Below are 21,894 nucleotides of genomic sequence, written 5' to 3' on the forward strand. Positions count from 1 at the left end.
ATCTCAGCACAGGATCTGAGTGGGGGCTATCGGGGAGAATAGGGTTCCTTGGGGCCAGAGTCATTCTGTGTCCTGCTTCGTTACTGGCAGGGGGAAGGGAGGAGCCTCAATCATTTGTGCTACCCACATGGATGAGTAGACTGGTCTAGTCAGCAGCCCAAGGGGAAGCAGGGGTAGTTCAGTCCAACAGTGGCCGCTACTGTGTGCTCTGTGCTGCCGAGTTCAGGCGGTACAGAAACAACTAAAATGTGGTCCCTACTCTTGGCACTTACCTCTAGCAGAGGATACAGAGGCAGAAGAGAATAATGTCAGTTTCAATAGGGTAAATGTTAAGATGGAGGTGAGCATAGAGGATGGGTCAATACGTCCAATGCTGAGGGGATATTTGAGCTGAGTCTTAATGGACAAGTAAGGGCCTGATGAGGAGGTGGGAAGGATATGTCAGATGGAGGGAATGGCATCAACAAAACCACGGAAGGGTGAAATGCAGGTGTGGTGTATCTGGGGGAACTACAGAGAGTTTGGTTGGCAAATCTGAACACTTAGGAGACTGTTCCTGACACACAATAGACCCTTAAATATCAGTTCAAAAGATGGAGTATACACAGTATGAGAGATGAGTCTCTCATGGATGCCATTCATGGATGTCAGTGGTTGTCAGCAGTAATACACACTTGGAATTTATTGTGTGCTTACTACATGCCAGGTGCATACGGTGAGTACTGTATGTGTATTGGCTTAGTTAATTCTCACAAGAGCCTTATGAGGTCAATATTAGTGTTCCTAGGTTTTGATGAGGAGAGCAAGGTCCAGAGAGGTTAAATAAGTTGTTCAAGGTCACACGGCTAGAAAATTACAGAACTGAGATTTGAAACCCTCAGAGTCTGATTTCAGAACCCGTCTTTTTTAAAAAATTGAGTTATAATTAACGTACAGTATTATATTCATTTTCTGTGTACAACATAGTGATTCAATGTGTTTATACATTATGAAATGATCACCACAATAAGACCTGTTACCATCCGTCATCATCCGTCACCATACAAAGTAATTACGGTATTGTTGACTATATTCCCTATGTGTACATTTCATCCTCATGACATTTATTTTATAGCTGGAAGTTTGTACCTCACCTATTTCATTTGTCCCCCCACTCCTCTCCTCTCTGGCAACCACCAGTTTGTTCTCTGTATCTATCACTCTGTTTTATTATGTTGGTTTATTTGCTTTGTATTTTAGACACGTAAGTGAAATCATATGGTATTTGTTTTTCTCTGACTTATTTTACCTTGCACAATACCCTCCAGGTCCAACCGTGTAGCTGCAGATGGCAAGATTTCATTTGTTTCTATGGCTGAGTAATATTCCATTTTATATATATATATATATACACACACACACACACAAACACCGCATTCCTATTCATCTATCGATGGACACTTACATTGCTTCCATGTCTTGGCTATTGTAAATAGTGTTGCAATGAACATAGAGGTACATAGATCTTTTTGAATTAGTGTTTTTGTTTTCTTTAGTTAAATATCCAGAACCCATCTGCTTACCCACTGCCCCGTATTGCCTTTCTGAAGGACATGAAAGTGATGACATGGTGAGATCTGCTTTTTTTTTTTCTTTTCCTCCTCCTTTAGTTCTTCCTTTTTAACGTTTTTATTGGAGTATAATTGCTTTACAATGGTGTGTTAGTTTCTGCTTTATAACAAAGTGAATCAGCTATACATATACATATATCCCCCTAACTCCTCCCTCTTGCATCTCCCTCCCATCCTCCCTATCCCACCCCTCTAGGTGGTCACAAAACACCAAGCTGATCTCCCTGTGCTATGCAGTCTGCGTCTTTATTCCTGTCCTGCCCCTTGGTTCTTCACAACCATTTTTTTTCCCTTTTTTTTTTAGATTCCATATATACGTGTTAGCATACAGTATTTGTTTTTCTCTTTCTGACTTACTTCACTCTGTATGACAGACTCTAGGGCATCCACCTCACTACAAATAACTCAATTTCATTTCTTTTTATGGCTGAGTAATAATCCATTGTATATATGTACCACATCTTCTTTATCCATTCATCTGTCGATGGACACTTAGGTTGCTTCCATGTCCTGGCTATTGTAAATAGAGCTGCAGTGAACATTGTGGTACATGACTCTTTTTGAATTATGGTTTTCTCAGGGTATATTCCTAGTAGTGGGATTACTGGGTCATATGGTAATTCTATTTTTAGTTTTTTAAGGAACCTCCATACTGTTCTCCATAGTGGCTGTATCAATTTACATTCCCACCAACAGAGTATGAGGCTTCCCTTTTCTCCACACCGTCTCCAGCATTTATTGTTTGTGAGATCTGCTTTTTAAATGCATAACACTGGCTGAAATGCAGAGGGTGGATTTAAGGGGGAAAGGAGGCTCAGGGGCCTGCCAGGGCTGTGTGAATCAGAGATGCTGTGTTCCTGGCAGTGCTTTTAGGGCCTTTGGGAGCATGGCCACTGGGGAAACCGCCTCTTAGGGGGATACTCCTATGGTTCCTCCAGTGTCATCATCACCTTGTCTTACCTTGAGAAGAGAATTCTAGGTTTAGAGAAACGTCATCCCAGTAGTACCATCTACCTTGCTTTAAGACAAGCTAGAGAGTCCTAATGGAAGTGGCAGGAAAACTATGTATGTCTCTGAACTCTTCGGCCTCCTTTTTCTTTTTCTTCTCTTTTTAAGGAGCAACATATATTTTTAAAAATTCATTAACCACTAAAAATAATAATAGCTACAGTTTTGGTGTGTTTTGTGTGCCAGCACTGTGTATGTACTTACTTCAGTCTCATTTAATCCTCATAACCCTGTGTATGTTGGTCTTCTTAGAATTGGGGAAGCTGAGGGTCAGAGTGGTTGAATAACTTGCCAAAGTCACTCATTTAGAACGGAGTAGAGCTGGCTTCTGATTCCAGAGCCCACTTCTTTTCCAGACAGTCTTTACCTACCCTCCTCCAATACACCCCACAAAAACAGCAACGCTGAGGCACATCTAGGGGTGGTCCTGTCCTGTGGCTGGAGGTGTCACTTCCCCTGGCAAGTTCTGCCTCCTCGGTTTCTGTGGCTCTGTGTGTGGCGGTACAATCTTGTTCCCACATCATTTTTCCAGTTCCTTCCTGACTTATCTGAGGAATTTGTACCTCCTACCCCTCCATCCTGGGGACACTCAGAAGGTTCTGTTTTGTGTTCCACCTGCAATTGTGGAAAAGGCCAGTCCGTGAGGTGGGACGGCCAGGTTTGCTGTGTGCTCCCTATGCGTTTGGCTCTCAGAGTGGTGTACCTAAGGTCTTTGTTTTTAATCATAATAGTTCACATCTCTGCTTTCCATGCTGCCCAGCGGGAGCCAGCTGGAGGTGGTAGCAAATCTTCCTTTAATTTCCACTGTGATGGATTATTACTTCATTTAAAATGGTGTTTAATTTGTACACATGCCCTGAGGCTTTAAAAAAGCGAACTCATTTGATTATTGTTGGAAATCAGTTTAGACTCCACAGTATGTTCAGCGGGTTGGACTCATGAAGCCCCACGGAGCCTGTGGCCCCATTAACAGGTACCAGAGTCCAAAAATTAAAATGTGGTGAGTTCTACAGCCCCATACCCTTAATTTCTTCCATAAAAAAGAAACCCCAAACATCTGTTTCATCTTCCTTCCTAAAAACTGACTTCTTTTTTACTTTTTAAAAACAGACTTCTTTTTAAAGCAGCTTTTAATATTTTCCCTTAAGAGGGAAGAAGACAGTAATAGGTGATTATTTTTTGGCCCCTAGCTCTCACGTTTTTTCTCACTCAGCCCGTTCTCTCCTTTATTCTCAGGCACGAGGACCCCCTCTTGATTCTCCTTCACTTTGCTTTCCACTTTCCTTCTCTCATTCCTTCTTTTTTTTTTGCGGTACGTGGGCCTCTCACTGTTGTGGCCCCTCCCGTTGCGGAGCACAGGCTCCAGACGCACAGGCTCAGCGGCCATGGCTCACGAGCCCAGCCACTCCGCGGCATGTGGCATCTTCCCGGACCGGGGCACAAACCCGTGTTCCCTGCATCGGCAGGCGGACTCTCAACCACTGCGCCACCAGGGAAGCCCTCTCATTCCTTCTTGATTGCCCTGTACCAGTGGGACAAGATTCATATTTCAGCAAGCCACTTTTTCTTTTCTTCCTTCTTGGGTAAGGAGTCACTTTTGTGGGTGCCTGTCAATCCCTAGCAAAGAGTGAGAGGACCAGAATGACCACAGGGCAAAGTCCAAGGCCTGCAGCCTAGGCTCTCTGGGGCTTTTCCAACACCAGGCAGCCTGGGATGTTGCTTGCTTGGTCTCTTTTTAAGTTCTGAGCTGTGGTGTGCAATGAATGTGTTTGTATGTGACATACTCACATTTAATGCAGACTATGAATGCTGATTTCTCCAAAGGTAGCTATGAATAAGTTTTGAGATTCACATTTGAAGCTGAGCATAAACCGGCAGAAACCCCTGCCGGTGAACTTTTTTTGGGTTTCCTACAGAAGAGAAGTGAGAAAAGAAATAATTCTACTCTGGGGAAAGGCATAATTTAGAAGCCGTCAGCATGTGTAAGAAAACAGACTCTGTGGCTGCTCTATAAACCCAGACTGGCAGCCAGGGCTCATTGTTTCCTTTCCTTCCTTCAGCGTTTGTATAAGGCAAATGGGGCCAGTGCCCCTCCAGCTCCCCACCGGGCAGCTGAGGCTGTGGACTTCAGAAGTGGCTGGCCTGGGGCAAGCCTCCTTGTTTCCCCTGCCTCTGTCTTTCCTGTTCCTTACCCCCTGACCTATCACCCCTTCCTTTCCTGGAAATACTGTCCTTCCTGAGAGTGGAACAGGAGTATTGGAAGGTTCAAGGATATTTCAGGAAACCCCAAGTGGGGTATTTAGCTCTTTCTACCACCTCTTCCACTTCAACACCCAACAACATTGGTCTACCATGGGCTTTCGTTTTGACCACTCACCTTCCACTTCCACTTCCACTTCCACTATGCCTGGGTGAGACGCAGGGGTTCTGATCCAAGGGGTCGTGTTATCTCTTGTTATGGCCAGGCCTACCTCTGAGGCAAAGCTGGGGAGGTTAATTCTCACCCCCATATTCTTGAAGTATTTCTGTGATGTTCAGTTTAATCTGATTACTCATCTTTAAAATTAGTGGTGGGAGACCGAGCAGGGGAGACATTATGCCTGGGCCCCTGTAGGTCTGAATCCCTTCAGCAGTTGGACATCTTGTGTAATTGGTCACCCTGGATGTGGAGCTTGCTTGGCTCTGCTCCTCAAGGGACATGCAGGGTAAAGGATAGTGACCCCTGCTGTCCTGCAGCCTAGTGCTGGCCAGTGGTGTTGGCCACTCAGGAAGTTCTGCGGAGGCGGCCTTCAGTGACAGTACGGTGGGAAGGATGTCGGGGAAGAGGGCAGCTTCCCTGCTGAAGATTCGGATCCAGTGAGGTTCAGAGGAAAAAAAGGACTATGATCTGTGGGCTTTCTCCAAACATCCAGATGGATCCCAGGCATAATCCAGCAAGGAAGATCTGATTTTGTTTGTCTTCCTCCCCTGTCTCTCTAAATAATTTTATCTTCAAAGCATGACGCAGGTGTTAATTAACACTCTGGCTCTCCTGGGAGGTAGGCAAGTGAGAACACCACCCCCGTTAGTGAAGCCCAGGGAATAGGTAGGTCCAGGAACCTCAGGTATGTGAGCCACAGAGAAACAGAGTGGATCTCAGACCTCGGGGTTTTGTCCTAAGACCTTTACTCGGACATACCCTAGGTGGCCCTAGGAGCCACCCCTCTATCTCAGTGTCCTTCTTTCCCATTAGAATAAAAAAGCTGAGGCTGTGGAAGGAAAAATGCTTGGTACTGTGGGATGAGTAATGGAAAATTTGAGAGTTGAAGAGAAATTCTGGTCAGATTCACTGTCGTTGTGAATTTTAGATGCAGGATCCCGATTATGCCATTAGTTTCATTAATTTACTTGCTTTAAAAAAATGTGCTGAGCATCTACTTCTGGGCAAGGTATTACAAACAGAATCACTTCTCCTAGAAATACTGGCTAGCCGCGAGGGATCCTGTTGGTTGGGAACTTGATCCTTTGTATCCCATGCTTGGTTCATAAGCAAAAGGCGGTTGTGGGGTTTGTTGCCTCTTCGGATGGTGGTCGCAAGTGCTGGAGGACTCCTGGCATCTGGAAACGGGTGAGAAATCCACCTGTGACTGTTGACGTAGCAAATCTCTAGAGACTAAACTTTTAAAGCCATTTATCTTGGTTGGATCAGGAGATCCTTAGGAGCCCTTAGGAGTCCTCTCCCTGGGGTTGGAGGTAGCATATCTTTAAGCCTGGCCTTTTCTAGGGCTCCCTAGGAATGTTGATCATGCCGGTTTGCTAGATGTTGGTAGGGTAACTCCTGAGAGCCCTGAGTTGATACTGAACCTCCGACTCTAGAGGTGCAGCAATGTTGGGATCTCCATTGGTTTCTTTCTTATTCATGGGGCATCTTGGCACAGTGTAAGAACAGAGGAAAGGGGTCATTTTATCCTGTAAATGTTGCCCTCTCTCAGGTGGCAGTTGGACTCTACTGTACTGGCTTTGCAGGAGGCCCAGCCCCATCAGCTAATGATATTCCTTATCTTGGCACTGCAGGCTGCTGAGAACCAGCCCTAGACCTCTGCTTGAGGGTCCTTCCTCTGAAGACATCACCAGTGTGTGGAGCCTGCCCCACACCCACCCCCTGCCAAACCACGGCCTTTACCTGTGTCTTCCGGTGTTTCCCGTGCGACCCATCCTGTGGGAGTGCCTCGTGGGCCGCCCCAGAGTTCACCCCACACTCAGCAGCGCCAATGGTGAAGATGACAAGATCCAAGACTTTCCAGGCATATCTGCCCTCTTGCCACCGGACCTACAGCTGCATTCACTGCAGAGCCCACTTGGCCAATCATGATGAACTTATTTCCAAGGTACATGTTCCCTGCAGGCCTTCCTTGCCTACCTTGGGGGAGGGCACTTCTGGCTCCTAGGTTTGCAGACGTTTATGAGCTCTGCCAAAGGGCCCGGAACATTTGTATTCCTTCTTTTGTCCAGGGAGGGCTGACCCAAATGGCTGTCTCACTCAGCTGAGAAATAACTCGGAGTTAGGGGGAGAGTGTACTCGTTTAATCTGTAACTTTGGAAAGTAAATGTCATACCTGTTGAGTCTGTGGGGGCCGGGGGCTCGCAAGCCGGAGGGGAGAGGGGGCTAAAGGTATCGGAGCCTTGCGCTCTGCTTGCCTGGGCTGTGTTGGCAGATGCATGCGATGTAGGGTGCTGCCTTCCTAGAAAGGAATTCTGAGAAAGGTGGTCCCTTGTAGGAGAGGTTAATGGCTGAAATGAGAGAGGGGAATATTGCTTTTTAAGCCCCTAGTGAAGGTTACCAGATGATTTAGTTACTAAAATGGGTGGCCTTTGGAGGACCAAAAGTGGCTTGGTGAAGAGCTGACCCACTGGCTTGTCGGGACCTTTCGGGCTTCTACGTGAGGTGAAATGGCATGACGTTTGGTCACAATCAGAAGAAAGAGTGGAACCCCATTTTCCCTGAGGAGCCTTGGCACCTGCTTCCTGAAGTTGGGGTGGGGGGATTATTAACAAATAAATAAACCTAATGTCCTGTTGAGCAGTCCAGACACTGGCTCCTTCAGGCAGCGTTCAGAGGGGAGCTGCTCCCTCCTGGCCCCAAGCTCCTTGCCAAGGGAGGAAAAACACCTTTAGTAGGCTGCAGGAAAAGGAGAAAGAGCTCATGGGGGACTTTTCGCTTTAAAAAGCATCCTTCTTCAGAACCTGGACTTCATGCCATTAAAGTAAAAAAAAAAAAAAAAAATTTATGTGGACTCAGACAAAGTTTAAAAAAAAAAAAAAATTTAGTGTTCTTGATCTGTTTACAAGAACTGCTAGAAAAGGTGGCATCACTTTCCCTGCCTCTGGCTCGGTAGCCCCGGGCAGAGCCGGAGGAAGGATCAGCAGTTACAGAACAGCCCTGTCCAGCTGGCTGATCTGACAGGAAGTGGAGAAGCTGCTTGAACAACCACGTCTGTTAGTGGGGATTCTCAAATCAGGACTGCAGATGGAAGAACTCCTCCTTCTAGGCCTCTTCTAGGGTCTAGGGTTACCAAAAGGCTTGAACCCTGCAGCCCTCAGAGTCCTGGTCTCTGGCCCACTTTCCCTTCTCTAGGTTTCTGCTAATTACTCTCCTCTATGCTATTTGTGTTCCAGCCAGCCTATAGCTTCCTTCTCTGTCAGCTAACTCATCTTGTCTCAGATTCCTCTTGGACCTTTGGGGAACCCCTGGAGCCTGGAAGTTTGGATGTGGGGAGGCTATGTCAGTGAGAGGAGAGGGGGAGTCAGTCCTCTTCACTTTGGAAGCTTGGAGGGAAAATATGAGTTGTCCTACTTCTGGAAATCTCCAGAGGAGTAGAAGCCAAGACATCTTTTTAATATCCAGAAGTACCGTGGGGACTTCCCTGGTGGTGCAGTGGTTAAGAATCTGCCTGCCAATATAGGGGACACGGGTTCGAGCCCTGGTCCGGGAAGATCCCACATGCCACGGAGCAACTAAGCCCTTGAGCCACAACTACTGAGCCTGCACTCTAGAGCCCGCGAGCCACAACTACTGAGCCCACATGCCACAACTACTGAAGCCCACGCATCTAGAGCCCGTGCTCCACAACAAGAGAAGCCACCACAATGAGAAGCCCGTGCACTGCAATGAAGAGTAGCCCCCGCTCGCCGCAACTAGAGAGAAAGCCCGTGCGCAGCAACGAAGACCCAATGCAGCTAAAAATAAATAACTAAATTTATTAAAAGAAAAAAAAAAGAAGTACTGTGTATCGTAAGAAGTGGAGGTAACCGTAAACTGTATTTAAGCACCTTCTGTGTGCTAAAAACTGCTACTTAACACTTTATGAATATTATCTCACTTAACCCTCATAAGAAGCCTTTAAGGTAGGTGATGTTAGTCATATATTATATGGATGGAGAAGCTGAGACTCATACAAGTTGTCTAAGAACTCAGGTCTTGAGTTCTCAAAGAAGAGAGAGCAATTACTTTGAGCGTGTTCAAGAAAAATTTCTGGAAGAGGTGCTATTTGAGCTGGGCCTTGTGAAATGGTCAGAAGGGAGTATGTGGGGATGACAATGGCCTTCAGAGTTGATGTCTTACCTCTTTGGCTTGGTACACAGGGCCTTGGATGATCTGGCAGAGCCTAGCTTTTGAGTTAGGGTCCCTGCTGCTTCCTTGATTTATGTTCCAACCACTTGGAACTAAGCAACATTTCCCTGAATATGAAGATAGGGGTGTTTCGGGCCTCTGTGCTTCAGCCAAAAGCATCCGTTTTTCTTTACCTCCTTCCTCTCTCACAGGAGCTCTTACACATCCTTTTCCTCCTGGGGCCATGTCCTATTAGCTTTGTATCTCTGGGTCAGAATCTGACCCATAGCAAGAGCTCAATAATTGGTCAGATAAACAGTTGGATGGCTCTTGAGCCTTGGGAGAAGACAAGTGATGAGCAAAGAAGACTGTTGGCCTCATGTCCTCCTTTCTGCCCCTTTTGGGGCAGAAAGGCTCCTTCACAAGTCCAGGCCAAAGTGAGCACAGGCTGCAGTTTCATTGGCTACAACCCGTGCACAGATGGGGTGCATTAGAGCCTGATGATTAAAGAGTTGTGTTAAATGCCTGACGGTGGGGAGAGAGTGAGGGAACTGTGGCTGGCATTGCACAAAGATTCCTTTATTTCATTCCACAGCCACCCCCGGCGTTAAATAATCTATAGATTCTTATGCAGGTCCACTTAATGGAAAGATCACTGCCCCAGCCCCCTCCTTGGAAAATGGGCCTTTCATTTTGTTCCTCTCTTCCATTTAAGAAAGTTCAGGGAGAGAATGTTTCTCCTGTTCTCCCCTCTTGACATAATCTCCTATGCGGTTTCAGAATCCACCCAGTGGGAGTTAGGAGCTGGGAAGCAGCTAACTGGAGCAGCAGTGTAATTAAATGATACTTTGTACTTGTAACAGAGCCTTTCATCTGGAAGCTTGACATTCCATTGTTTGTTGTTTTTTTTTTTTACAAAAAGTGAGTCTGCCTTCATTATGGAGGAGCCAACACAAAGGTCCAGAGAACTAAAGCTCAGAGCACGTGGCCAGCAGAGAACTGGGAACAGAATCAGGACTTCGGGCTCCCGTCTTATCAGCATGGCTAAGCCGCTGTGGAAATGTGCAGTTGTCAAGTTTTAAGCAGTTAGGGTCTCTACTGATGTGGTGGAAAGACTCCTGCACTAGGCCCTTCTGCCTTCCCAGCTTGCTTCAGATTCCTAGAGGCCTGGAATCAGCTGCCCAACCTCTGAGTCTCAGCCTCTCACTAATAAAATGAGTTAAATAATATTTGCTGTGTTTAACGGCTAGTAGTTAGCACTCGTGTGCTTACTGTGTGCCACGGCTGGCCGGAACAGTCCTAGGAGGTAGCCCTACCTTATTTGAGAGTGGGGGGAGTAGGCTTACCTCATTGGGTTGTTAGGAGGCTGCATGAGATCATCGATGTGTGGGTGGCTTGCAAATCACAAAGCTCTATGCAAATGTAAAGTAGTCCCTTTGCTTCTCTTGGCCTTGATGTCCAAAAAAAAAAAAAAAAAAAAGCAAGGAGGTGGGGTGGAGGGGATTGTTACTGCCTAAGCAACTTTACTTTAGCCAAGATAGTTTCACTTTAGAACCTGGAGCACAGGAGTTGGATTTGAGAGAATAAGGCAATGGAAGAGAAGGACAGCCAAGTTGTGTGTGTTGGCAGAAAGGTAAGAGCATTTGCTCTGTAGGACGCTGGGGGGTGCGGGGCGTTGGGGGTGCTTTTTGAATCGATGACAGAACTATCTAGGGAATGTGCTGAGGCCTCCTACAATTTCTTTCTTCGGGGGTGCTGTGGTCTAAATGCTGAAGTGTTTGCACGCAGAGGTATTTTGAGTTGGCACGAGGAATTGCTCACGCTGTTGTTTCTCACTTAATGGTGCAAGTCACAGTATAAAAATATACTTTGGTTATAAAATAATAATAGTTTCAATTGGAACAGTTAGTTGCCCCCAGTGAAAACAATCTAATGCTCATTTCAGTGGATACTATCTATTATGGAAACCTGGATCTTTGCAAGACTTTCCATAAAAATTATCTGTAGTCAGTCCTTCCCTTGCCTCCCTCCTGCTAGCCCTTCAGTGGTGTTGCAAGTAGGCCATTTAAGAATGGTGAATTGGATTAATCTATCATGAACCCACTTTGGGGACGGTGGCTTCATCCCAAGACACAGGTTGCTCTAAGTGCCCTGGGTCCTTAGAGGGAAGGTGTTGGAGGCTGTGGAGTGGGCAACTCAGTGACAGCCTGGGGTTACACAGCCTCAGGGCCGGGCTTCTCTCCCTCACACCCCTCAGCTGCTGTCTGTGTGAGGAGCTGGGCCTCCTTCTGAGGCTGCAGTCTAATTAGGAGGCAGGTTCTTTTTGTTCCCTGTGGGGTTGCATTGGGCTCACAGTGGTGACATTTTGGTTTTTCCTTCCTGCCTAGACATAAGCTGCAGCGTAGCTTTGAGAAAAGTGTCAGGGAGGAAGCTGCTGTGAATCCTGAAGACTTGTATTGATCTGGTGGCTGCTGAGAGGCCCACTCTGCCCTCGGCCTCCCACCTCTGCTTCTGAGCACTAGCGTTCTACACCAGTGACTCTCAGAAAGTCTTGTACCCCAGCACAGTGACTTAGAGGTTGTGGGCAAAGAGGGAGTACCGTCCCATCGTGTCAACTCTACGTTTCAGGTATTTGTTTCTCTTAATCCCCACTACCCACCAGCTTGTCTTTAATGTACAATAAAACTAACTTTCCAAAATATTAATGCAGTTATTTGTGTCCTGAAAAAACTTCATGTAAAAGATAAATACAGGAACAGAACTTCTAGAAATCTATTCATTTCTTTTCCTCTAGGTGCCCTGGAAAATGTTATAGTGAGCTTCAGATTGTATTAGTTGTGTTAGTGACCTCTGTGTCCCATTAAAACGCATAATTCCTAAAGAACGTATACAATAAGGTACGGCTTTTGAAGATAATTCTGTGAGCTTATCTATCTTGCAAAATATATGTCATATTGTAGTTTTATTAATTGAGAGGTTTTGGTATCCAGTGGATGACAATTATTTTTACAAAAACCATAATTCAGTAAAATTAGTTTTTCGATTCTAGCAGGAGGGGGAAAAAAGCCAGATTGCATGTAAACCTATAAATATCTGTCTCGTTGTAAGTGTCCATTTTTTTGTTTCCAAAATAGTGGAAACCTAGGGCCAGAGTGATTGTTAGGTTTTAAGAAACAAAAGGTTGAGAACAATCACCGTTGCAGGACCCATACCATATAGCGGGCACCTTTGCTTCTTTTGCAATGTTTGCAAGACACTGTTGTGTGTTTGTCAGTTTCCTAAAGAGCATTTCTGAGGTGCAGTAAAGGCAGAATTAATAAATTATGGAAGAGTTCCAACATACACCAATAAGCCCAGTTTAAAAACACATTCAATCAATTTAGCTTTTGTAAAGAAAATCACATATCCAACCTAAAACTACTTACTTCTTTCCCTCAGCTATTTGATCTTCGAAAGCCCTAATCTCCTACTAATGAAGTGTTAGTTCTGGAGGGGTACAGATAAGCTATCTGTCGACCACCCAGGAAGGGTGACAGGTGAGCCACGTCTACAGCAAATCTCCAAAGGAATGTGGTTAAATTACAGTGTTTCTTGGTGAAAAGAACCTATTTAGAGTTTGTATGATAGAACATCTTATGATAGCTTCTCCTCATGGGCACAGAGACTGAATCGAGTCCGGGTGAGATAAACCATAAATTAGGCTGGTACAATTTGTACAGCATAAGTGTTCAAAGTTGGGACCACCTTAACTGGATCTCAGAGACCTCTGGTACATGTGGGTGATGGCAGTGGGGACTGTGCCTATAACTTGCTCTTTCGTCTCATTGGCTCTGTTCCATTATTGCACGAATACAAAATATGTAATGGGGTGGGGTGCACTGCACTAGATATGATACTGCCCTCGAGGATTTTACCCTCAAGAACTTTCACTCTAGTCTGGGGAGATAAAAGGTTCATAAGTCATCCCTTTTTCTTCCCTTAGAACAATTTAACACAAAATATACACATGTATAGCTCCTGAGATGTTACAACAAATTTAAATGATCCAAATCGTTTCCAAGACACCGTTACGGTGGTTCAACAACAACCTTTTTTTTTTTTTTTTTTCAGTACATGGGCCTCTCAGTGTTGTGGCCTCTCCCGTTGCGGAGCACAGGCTCCGGACGCGCAGGCTCAGCGGCCATGGCTCACGGGCTCAGCCGCTCCGCAGCATGTGGGATCCTCCCGGACCGGGGCACGAACCCGTGTCCCCTGCATCGGCAGGCAGACTCCCAACCACTGCGCCACCAGGGAAGCTCCCAAAAACCATTTTATAGCGTATACTGAATGGATGTCCACATCATGCCACAAAACCCTACTCTTTGTTTCCCAATTTGAAAGCTAGTCCTCCAGAGCAGGGGGCCAGTCAGCCTGTATAGACACAACATCCAGCTCAGGAATGTCTGCAGTCACGTTAATCAGAGTCAGTGTTCGGCCTGGTTCTTCCAAAGCCTCCGTGTACAAACTCTTTATTGTAGGTTCCAACTTGAATCTTTAGATAGAGGCAAAACGATGCCCATCCACATAGCATGTCTCCATAGAGTGAATGGTGTGAGTTCTCACAGCTAAGGGCCTCTGGTAAAGGGCCCGTAAAGGTGTTTTCTGGGCACTATCCAAGTCCCATCTGGTTGTGGTTCCTTCTTTATACGTTTAGTTGTAGAAGATCCTTTCTGCTAGTCTTCAGGTCGTTCCCCAGGTCATTATAGCTGCTCTATAAATAGTTGTAATTTAGGTGTGCCCATGGGAGGAGGTGAGCTCAGGGTCTTCCTACCCCACCGTCTTGGCCCCTCCCCCATAAGTTGTCCCTTCTTGAAGTTTGTATGGTCAACCCTCTGTATCCACAGTTCCACATCTGAGGATTCAACCAACAGTGGATCAAAGATAATTCAGGAAGAAAATTCCAGAAAGTTCCAAAAAGCAAAACTTGAATTTGCTACATGCACACTGGCAACTATTTACATAGCATTTACATTGTATTAGGTGTTATAAATAACCTAGAGATGATTTAAAGTATAGTAGTTTGTATGCAAATACCATGTCATTTTATATAAGGGACTTGAGCATCCTTGAATTTCGGTATCTGAGGTGGGTTCTGGGACCAGTCCCCTGTGGACACAGTGGGATGACTGTCCTTCACCTTATGGTTTTTTTATGTGGTCTCTCTCTTTTTTTTTTTTTTTGGCCACACTGCGCGGCTTGTGGGATCTTAGGTCCCCAACCAGGGATTGAACCCGGGCCCTGGCAATGAAAGCACCGAGTCCTAACCACTGGATGGTCAGGAAATTCCCCACCTTATGTTTATCTTAAACCATTTATCACAGTATAACGATGAATGTCTCCCATTAGTCTGTGAACTACTTGTGGAGATAATTGTGACGTCATCTTTGTGTCTCTAGCACCCAGCACAGCTCCTAAAGACTGGTAAATTTTCAGTGAATATCTGAGCAAATAACTGTTAGTTCTCTAAGATAGAGACAGAATAAGGGGCTCTTAATCTGGGGTCCATGGGCTGGCTTCAAGGGATTTCTGAAATTGTATGTTTAATTCTGTGTGTATGTATATTTTTCTAGGGAGGGTTCCATAGCTTTCATTAGGTTCTCAAAGGATTGTTGATCAAAAAAAACCCCTTAAGATCCATCTGTCTAGAAACAGAATTCTGGGAAGACTTGGTAGAAGTGACACTGAGATGTACCTTGAGGCAAGAACCTAGACGTGTGGAAATGGATGGGGAGGGACTGGGAAAAGGAGCATCACGAACAAAGAAGTAGAGGCCAGGAGTGTGTGGGGAGGAGCCATTCTTTGGGGCAACATTGAGAACTGTGTGAAAACGGATTGAAAGAGTAGGCTGATGCCAGGTTGTTGGGAGAATAGAAGTTTGGACTTTATTTTGCTGGCAGTTGGGTGCCACTGAAGACTTCTTTTTTTTTTTTTTTTTTTAATTAGGTTGGGCTGGGTCTTAGTTGCAGCAGGCGGGCTCCTTAGTTGCGGCTCACCAGCTCCTTAGTTGTGGCATGCAAACTCTTAGTTGCGGCATGCATCTGGGATCTAGTTCCCTGACCAGGGATCGAACCTGGGCCCCCTGCATTGGGAGTGCAGAGTCTTAACCACTGCACCATCAGGGAAGTCCCATCACTGAAGACTTTTGAGCAAGTAATGACATGACCAGAGCTTTGCTTTCAGATGGCAGGTGTCGTGGTATCCTAGGTGAACTGCTGAAGAAGAGACTAGAATTGGGGAAACGAGTGTATATGCACCTCAGTGGTCTGCAGGTGGTCCAGGCTCATGGTGGTCATTCAGTACATATTTGTTGATCACCACTTGGGAAAGAACTATAAGCATTCTAGGGCTTAGAAAAATTCTATCATTTATAGCCATGAACAAGAGGAATTGAGTTCAGGAAGTCACACTCTTTGGTTGGGAGACAGACCTGTCCTACAGTCTGTGAAAATTGATGATCTGGGTGGGCATAAGTAGAATAGTTCACCAATTTATTACCAAAGGAACTGCTAGGGACCAAGTCGAGTGAATCATCTGTGTTTTTTGCTGTGGACTGCAGGCAGCTGGAGCACAAATCTGCTCCAATGTGGTCCTTTCTATGTGGTTGCTTTAAATACCAAAAGGAAATGTTGACTTGAGCTATGAGGCATACCCTGAAAATTAATTCTGTGGTTTGCAAATGCCTGTAAGATTCCAATCCTAAGATTGGTTTGTACGTTCGTGCCTCAGCATTCAGCAAGGACGCTGGTGATTGCAAGCCTGTGTTTCTCGTGAAAATCTGGACTCTTTTCAGCAGGGTGTTCTCCCTGGGAAGCAAGAAGTAGATGCAGAACCCCTGCCCCTGTGTTTTTGTTTGAGGACCAGCACTCCCTAGGTCTCTGGAATGGTAAAGCTGCACCATTGCTTCTTTGGCTGTTTGTATTTTGGGGTCTGACTGGAATCTACCATTATACGCTAATTGTTCAGTTCAATAATATATATATATATATTGTATTTTAAGGATATACATTAAACTTTTATTATGAAATATACAGAAAAAGATGCATAGAACACAAATGTATGGCTTATAGAATTGCTCATCTAACCACACTACCCAGTTCAAGTAACTGAATGTAGATCATTGACAGAACTCTAAAAGCCAACAGTTATTCTCAAACTTCCCCTTGAATGTTACCATTATCCTGATTTGTGTAGGAATTTCCTCCTTTCTCTTCATATTTTAACCACCAAGGTGTATATTCAGTACTTGAACATTTAGATTTGCCTGTTTCTGAAATGTACATAAATAAAATTATTCTGTATAAATCTTTCATGTCTTCCTTCCTTTGCTCAATATTACATTTTAAAGATTTATTCATCTTGTTATGTGTAGCTACAGCTTTTGGTTGTTGGTGGCGATGCTGTATAGAGTTCAATAATATTTTTTGTGTTTCAAACAACATGCCAGGCCTAGGCTGGGTGCTAGGGATAGAGAGAAGCCAACAGGATTCCTGCACTCAGAGAGCCTGTGATCTTTGGGGTACATGGGAATGTAAGCCTCACTACGGAGGGCAGAAGCGTGGTACAGATGAGGCTGTACTGGTGCCAGGATGAAAAACACAGGATGAAAAATCTACATTGCTGCTATTAACTACTATTTATTGAAGATCTACTGTGTGTTAGGGACTCCTTACTTTACAACATCCCTTCAAGGTGGGGATTAAGTGACTTGCCTAAAGCCATGGGGTAGCAAACATATGGGATACAGGTCTAGATAGGTCTGTACCCTCTTTGTCATAGCTTGACCTAGGTAGCTCCTTTTGGCATTGACTATTTTCTGGGTCTCAGTACTATTGGTGGTAAATCCTACCCCTTCTCCCCTCCTATCATTTCTCTTGCCTGGAGAATGCTTCTTTTTCTCTATTCAATTTCTACCCATTCTTGAAGACCAGCTTAAGTATTTTTTTCTAGGATGTCTTCCTGGACTATAGGATTCTCTCCCTCCACTGGACGTCTGTAGTACTCACTGTCTGGTTTTTCATTTGGCAATTAGTGATGACTCTTGTAATAATATGCTCTATGTTTTTGTGGTTACATGCACTTTTATGTGTAATTGTCTTGTTTCCTAATAAGATTCTAAATGAACTGGAGTCACACACTTTCCGAATGCCTTTGGCCCTGGGTTTTTCTCGTTCAACTCCTCATTTTACAGATTAGGAAACCGAGTGCCTCTTAACTTTGTACTTTGCCACCTCCTCCCTGCCACACACGCCACCTACTGCCTTACACATAAGGGGTGCTTGAAAATGCTAGAGGCAGCCCTGGAGGAGAGGGCTGGCAGCTGGGATAATGAAAGTATCAAGCTGTGAGGTCTTGGGCAAGATTGTTCTCTCAGGCTCTCCCTTTTCTTCATCCACCCAATCCAAATGAGGCATTAGATTAGACTATCATTAAAGGTTCCTTCCACCTCCCCCATCCTCTGATTCTAATATAGTAGCAGAAGATGATACAAGGCAACATAACTTAGTGGTTAACAGTGTAACGTCTGAGTCAGGCTACCTGGGTTCAAACCTTGGCTTCTTTGCCTATTAGTTATGCAAGTTAAGTAACCTCTCTGTGTCTTGGTGCCCTCATTGGGAAAAGGGGAATCATATTAATGTTAGATACCTATAAGATTTTTGTGGCAATTAAGTGAGGCAATCAATATAAAGTACTTCTCACGGTGCCTGACATATAGTAAATGCTCAGTAAATGTTCTGTCTATGAATATCGTTAAGCAAAAAACAGAAAGTGGCACTCAAACATAATCAGGTCCTGGCACCCATAACAGTTCTGGCATATTCGCTCCTTCCATTTTTTGAGTCTCAGGTATTGCCCTTTAGCTATACGGTGTTGTCAGTAGTCTTCTGAGACCCGTATAAGTCTCTGGTTCTTTATAGTAATTCCAAAGGGACCAACACGTTTCTGGAGGTAATTGAATAGCAGCAGCAGCAGCTTCCATTCTGCTTTTGGGGGGCCTTACCTGCAAGTAGCTGGGAGGCCTCTCTAGAATTTAAATGGAAAAATCTGCCCCCTACCCCCCTTCCCTTCCTGTCTGCCAGGTGGTTATTTTGCCTGTGAACCACACATCAACCAGTTACAGAAACCTCAAACTGCCATGACAACAGCAGCCTGGGCAGCTGGAAGAGAATTCCGGGCCTGAGTGTTGCAGCAGTAGCTGAGAATTGCTTCTCAGTTTGGTTCACCCTGTGATGCTCCACGGTGGGGGGCTGGGGCGAGGTTCTTTTGAATGAAGCCATTTTTCTTTCTTTCCTTTTTTTTTTTGTTACAGAAAGATTGTTTTCATTATTTATTTAGGCTGCGTTGGGTCTTCATTGCTGCATGCAGGCTTTTCTCTAGTTGAGGTGAGCGGGGGCTCTACTATTTGTTGAGGTGCACAGGCTTCTCTTTGCGGTGGCTTCTCTTTGTCGCGGAGCACGGGCTCTAGGTACGCGGGCTTTGAAAGTTGTAGTTCTTGGGCTCATTAGTTGTGGCTCGCAGGCTCTAGAGTGCAGGCTCAGTAGTTGTGGCACACGGGTTTAGTTGCTCTGCGGCATGTGGGATCTTCCCGGACCAGGTCTTGAACCCGTGTCCACTGCATTGGCAGGTGGATACTTAACCACTGCACCACCAGGGAAGTCCCTGCCATTTTTCTTATCTTTGAAAACAAACCCAAAAAAGAATCTCTGATGCCTTTGTTTCCAAAGCACTCAGCCAACTCCTGAGGGGAGGGTTTGACCTGGTGACCCAGAGTATTGTCTCTGGGGTCAGGGCTGCTTAGCCAAGGAGAACCTTAGCTCTCTGCTTCCCTCCCCTCCCTGCCTGTTGCTGGTGGCTGGACAGTGACTCAGGGGAGGAGGAGGGAGGAGAGGAAGAGAGGAGGAGACAGCTCCACCAGCTGCTGCTAAAAACAACAACATCTAATCAGTCCATAAACTCCCTCCCCTCCAGAGCACGGTGATGTCAAGAGGCAGAGCAGGTGGCTTGGGCTCTCCCCTCCCCCATCCCCTAATGCCTTTGGATCTTTGAAGGGACAATTTATGGTTGTCAAAAGGAAAATTATCTCTCTTTGGGGGGGGAGGGGTGGCAGGAAATTCCTTCTCTTCCCTTTCAGGACTGGTCCCACCAAGAGCATTCACTGTAACTTCAACTCTAACAGATAAATGAGGGGCCTGGAAGAGCATTCCCTTGCCAAAACAAAAGATCCTGGTGTGAAGCCTACTGCACTAAGCCCAGCCAGTCCTGCTTTCAGTGAGCTCCTCTGACCTGTTAGATACAAGAGATACAGTGGCAAACAGATGTATAACTTGCCCTCACCCAACTTGTACCCAGAATCCAGTCTGAAGAAGCATCTGGCGGCAGTACAAGTGGGGAGATCCGTCCTGAGCCTGGTACCCAGGGTTGTCTGGAGCAGCTGAGAGGCTGGCATATTGTTCCATGTTGTTTTCTACCCAATTTGCCTGATTTTCATGAGATGCCCAAATGTGTACAGCTTTCCCCCTGATTACCCCTGCTTCCCCTGCAGTGTCAGCCCAAGCTGTAAAGCTGCCAGCTCAGCTCTTGCAGCTTGAGGTGGCCAGCGAATCAGACCTGCTGTCCTCTGATATGTCTTTGGAGGAATGTCTGTTCTTAGGACCAGGCCTCTCACCATTGGGTGGTGGCTGCTTTGCTTACTTTACCCACATCTGGTCCCTCCCCTTTACGTGCTGAATGTTCCAAATGACAGGTAAGGCTCTGAGGAACCTTTAAGGTTCATCCTAGACACATTCACCCAGGAAACCTAAGGAGAGAGGAAGTGAGAAAAAATAGACTTCTTTTAGCTCCTTTAAGCTCCAAGTCGCCGTATATCTTGATCCTCCCCTTAGCAGGAGAAAGAAAAACAGCAGAGTGTATCGGTGGGGGAGGAGAGTTCCTCCCAGTCTGTCTCCTTCTCTAGAAGAACAACAGGACAGTCTGCCCTGGGCACTATGGGGCCAGGTGCTGGGTAAGTACACGAGGAAGGAAAGCTGATAAGATAAGGTCTGACAAATCTAGGTCACCAGGCTGCTCCAGGCACCTGTGTGACTAGTCACCTTGAAACGGACAGGAGGGAGGATGGACTTTTGTTCAGGGCACAGACTAGCTGACTTCCCAGGCCTTTGTTTGTTTGTTTACTTAATACACATTTCTTGATCACCATTAAATGCCAGGTCTTGTGCTTAGGTGTTCCAGGCCCCTGTGTGTCTCTGGTAGGCAAAATCTCCTCCTGGATCCCAGGCCTGTAACCAGTGCTAAAAAAAGAAATGACATCATGCAAAAGCCAGTTGGTCCACTAACTTCCAGAGTGGGAGCAGCCAGACTCTTGGTAGAAGGGAGGACTGTTTGGAGTCTTCATTCCCTTCAGCTCGATCAGGGGTCAGCAAAACTTTACCTGTAAAGGCCAGATAATAGTATTTCAGGCTTTGCTGGCCATAGGGTTTCAACTCTGCAGCCACAGTGGATACATAAACAAATGAGCCTGACTCTGTTCTAGTAACACTTTACTTACAAAACAGGTGAGAGGCCCCATTTGACCCTAGTGCATTGTTTGCTGACCCCTGAATAGAAGATTGGAATGACGGCTGTGAAATGGGTGCTGGAGAAATGAGTTTATGTGATTTCAGGAGGCATCCCAAATCGACACAGTGGCTTCACTCGGTCGGGAGAGTATAGGGCTTGATGCACTATGCTCAATGGCAAGGTCTGATTGACACCAGCGAATTCTACTGCACGGGCCAAACTTCAACCTCAGCCATCTAGCATGCTGGTTCCCACCAAAGGTTACAGGGTCACCAAGCCAGACAGAGCACACAATTTCATACAGTCTCATCACTTATGTGGGAAAACAATATGGGGCCCTGTGGATGGCAAGTCATTGGCACCACCTTAAAAGACCTGGATAAAGGGTCAGGCCACCTCTGCTCTAGGGCCTGGCTCTGCCACTAAGTTATTTATTTATTTATTTGGCTGCGTCGGGTCTTAGTTGCGGCACGTGGGATCTTCATTGTGGCGTGCAGGGTCTTTCATTGTGGCACGTGGGCTCTTCATTGTGGCGCGTGGGAACTTCTCTTTAGTTGCGGCTCACGGGCTCAGTAGTTGTGGCGCATGGGCTTAGTTGTCGTGTAGCATGTGGGATCTTAGTTCCCTGACCAGGGATCGAACTCACGTCCCCTTCATTGGAAGGTGGATTCTTAACCACTGGACCACCAGGGAAATCCCGCCACTGACTGTGGAGGGTGGCATTGGATAATGACTGCTCTCTGACCATTTAGCATATACTGAGTACTACTGTATGAGGCACTGGGGATACAGGAATGGACACAACAAAATTCTTGCCCTTAAGTAGCTCATGATCTAGTGGGGAAGACAAATAGGTGAACTATTATACGATGTAGTGAAACACAGGCTTTGAGTAGGTGATTATTCAGGCTGCTGTGGGGGCAAAGAGCAAGATGAGTGTTTATTAAGTGAAGAAGAAAGGGGAGTCCATTCTGAGCAGAGGCATAGAAACATTCTAGAGGAGATCCAGCCTAGGGGACCACAGGTAAGAGATGGAGAGGGCATGTAGAGGGAAGCAGGAGGTCAGCAGGGATGGGTCACATAGTGCCCAGAAGG

General features: G+C 45.8%; 1 protein-coding gene and 1 non-coding gene across 3 annotated transcripts in view; one reads left to right on the forward strand and one right to left on the reverse strand.

Annotated features, from left to right (window-relative positions):
* Nucleotides 1–21,894, forward strand: part of YPEL2 (yippee like 2) — a 63,111-nt gene that overhangs the window by 14,432 nt on the left and 26,785 nt on the right. Inside the window, exon 2 of one of the 2 annotated variants that reach the window (XM_032616404.1) lies at nucleotides 6,672–6,985. In XM_032616404.1, coding sequence (XP_032472295.1) covers nucleotides 6,869–6,985 — 117 coding nt within the window. In that variant the 5' untranslated portion in view covers nucleotides 6,672–6,868. Of the gene's footprint in view, nucleotides 1–6,671; nucleotides 8,571–21,894 lie in introns of those variants that run through there. The other variant, XM_032616403.1, reaches the window with a different exon arrangement.
* TRNAG-CCC lies at nucleotides 15,296–15,368 on the reverse strand. The gene has a single exon. It is a non-coding gene; the product is annotated as a tRNA-Gly (tRNA).

The sequence above is a fragment of the Phocoena sinus genome, chromosome 20, assembly GCF_008692025.1.
Source record: "Phocoena sinus isolate mPhoSin1 chromosome 20, mPhoSin1.pri, whole genome shotgun sequence".
Classification (NCBI taxonomy): domain Eukaryota; kingdom Metazoa; phylum Chordata; class Mammalia; order Artiodactyla; family Phocoenidae; genus Phocoena; species Phocoena sinus.